Source organism: Phytophthora parasitica (genome assembly GCF_000247585.1).
Source record: "Phytophthora parasitica INRA-310 unplaced genomic scaffold supercont2.50, whole genome shotgun sequence".
Taxonomy (NCBI): Eukaryota; Oomycota; class Peronosporomycetes; order Peronosporales; family Peronosporaceae; genus Phytophthora; species Phytophthora nicotianae.
In genome coordinates, this window is record NW_008649036.1 from 387,385 (window position 1) to 389,766 (window position 2,382).

The 2,382-nt window shown below is 44.9% G+C and overlaps 1 protein-coding gene across 1 annotated transcript in view; it reads left to right on the forward strand.

The window, feature by feature from the left end:
* Positions 1 to 305, forward strand: part of PPTG_23765 (hypothetical protein) — a gene marked incomplete at both ends in the record, with an annotated part of 569 nt that extends 264 nt beyond the window's left edge. The window contains one exon of the mRNA XM_008912880.1: positions 145 to 305. Coding sequence (XP_008911128.1) covers positions 145 to 305 — 161 coding nt within the window. The remainder of the gene's footprint in view (positions 1 to 144) is intronic.
* Positions 306 to 2,382: the final 2,077 nt, after the last annotated feature.

A 2,382-nucleotide genomic window follows, 5' to 3' on the forward strand; every position in this document is an offset into this window, starting at 1 on the left:
TACCCCAGCCACCACCAAAGAAGGTTGGCCGTCCTAAAAAGAAGGCCTCAACTACGTGCTACAAGTGTAAAAGGACCTTAAAGACTCACCAAGGACTCAAGAAACATTTAGTGCGAAAAAATCCTTGTGACAAGCGATCTGTAGCAGCTCGCGAAGAGGCACGCAAAATTGCCAGGCGTCTAGCTAGTAAAGCCTACTACATCCGGAAGAAGAAAGGAATATCGTTGGCGTCATGGCGTGAGCGCATGCCGCTGACAGCGCGTCAGGAGGCCCGCCGACGTGCTGATTACCTGGCAAACCTGTAGGCTGTTACATACTTCATAATCTTAATTATGAGAAATAAAAAGATCTACAGTCCTTCGTCATACTTGAGTATTTTGCATCTGCACTAAAAGGACGTTGTCAATTATAATATGTTTGTTTTCAAGTTAGTGACACGGTTTTTGATGCTTTGTAGAGCAATGTAGGCGTACATCTACGAAGAAAACACACTAGATTTACTATTTCTTAAAAACAAAACAAAAAAAATTATCCACGAAAATGGCTAAATCTTTTTGTAAATTTGTCATCAAGCGATTATTCATGAATCATATTTGGATCAAATATCATGCTTTTAGGCGCGTTATTATTTATTTTGGATGGTTTATCATGATTTCGGGATAGTTTATCATCGATTTCTAATGAATTATTTTGAAACGGATGAATGTATAAAAAAAAACCTTAGGCTCTCTCACGTACCCCCTTTGGTTTTTCTGCGTTTGTGCTTGGGTTTGGGCCCCGGTTTCTCCCCCCGTTTACCTTTTTCGGGAGCATCAATCTTCACTGTAGGCACTTTGATATTCTCGTCACGATAGAATTCACCATCCAGAGGTAGTGGAACAAACTGCAGCGAGTACGTATCCCGGAAGTGTCGAATCGACAGCCGTCGTGCATCATACAATGTTTCAAGGCGCTGGCCGTCCTTAATAGCGGCGCATACTGCATGCACGCACGGAAACTCGTAATCTTGCCAGCCTCGACAGGTGCAGCTTCTACCGGGCAAGTCTACGTTTCTCCAGGGGTGAATAAATCCCTCACGTTTCACAGGTCCAAGATAACGTATCATGTATGAGCCTTTCATGCACGGAACGGCTTTACATATATCACTGGCGGTGGCATGATTACTTCTGCGAGTTTGGAGGAATGGGACCAAAGTATCTTCACCAAATTCGAGTGCCCACTTGGCAGCTTTCTGCCGCATGCTAGACACCCGCTCACATAACTTCATGAAGTATAGGTTGAAACCATCCAAAGGATACGCACTTCGACAGTCGTTGCCTAACCAATTATTTGCCTGTTCGGCCACATTTGACGTTGCTTCACCGTAGGTTGGTAAGTTGTTGTGCGCCAAAAAAGAGTACTTGACCCAGTGCTCCCTTTTAATTTTATCCAGTTTGTCAGCGGCTGCCTTGTTCGTTGCCTTAAGCTCTGCGTGGAAAAGGGCGAAGTCATTCTCGCAATCGCTATCGGCCATCTCCGTTATCAGGTTTCGCTCGTTACTGGTTAGAGAGTTGCCCTCAGAGATATTACGCTTCACGTGCTCCAAGCAGTATCGATGTCCTGCTAGAGGGAATACTTCCTCGACTGCGTTGATCAATCCTTTTTGTCGGTCCGATACTACTGTAAAAGGCTGTAAATTCCCAAGCGCCTCTCGTACAATCTCCAAAAACCAAGTCCAGTGATCTTGATTTTCTTTAGGGACAATTGCTAAGGCGAATGGAGTTACTAGCTTGTTGTAATCTTTTGAAGTCGCCACGAGAAATACTCCATAAGCATTCATCTCACCTTTGAGGTGGGCGCCATCAAATCCAAACATTCGGCGCGACATTGTTGCAATTCGAACCCCGATGTTGGGAACGAAGCAAGCTCTTTTGAAAGTTCCATCTGATTCAGTCTCAAATCTCCAAATTGAGCCTTCATTCTTTGAAGCCATGGCGGCCAAGTACGCCTTTAACTTCTGGTAGCTAACCTGGCGGTTTGTAACAAGAGATGCTTCAATACTCAACTTGATCCGCGAAATTTGCGACGAACTTAACGACATTCCTTCAGACTTCAAAAAACTCCAAATAGCTTTGCCTGTCATCGTACTTGTCGTGCCATTGTGCGCAGGCAGCATTTTGAGCTCAACAAGGGCCTTGGCTCTAGATGTTTCTTGAGTCGTATTTCGTAAAGTTTTCACAGCAGTGGGGATGGATCCTTCCGCACATGGAGCTTCGCTGAATCCAACATTCTTTAGGTGATTGTGACAGAAGTTCGCCCTAGAAAGTTGCCATCGCCCCTCTTTGCCTGATGTATTGATGAAAAACGGGCAAGCAGCCTCCACGTATTCGAGCTGCGAATCGA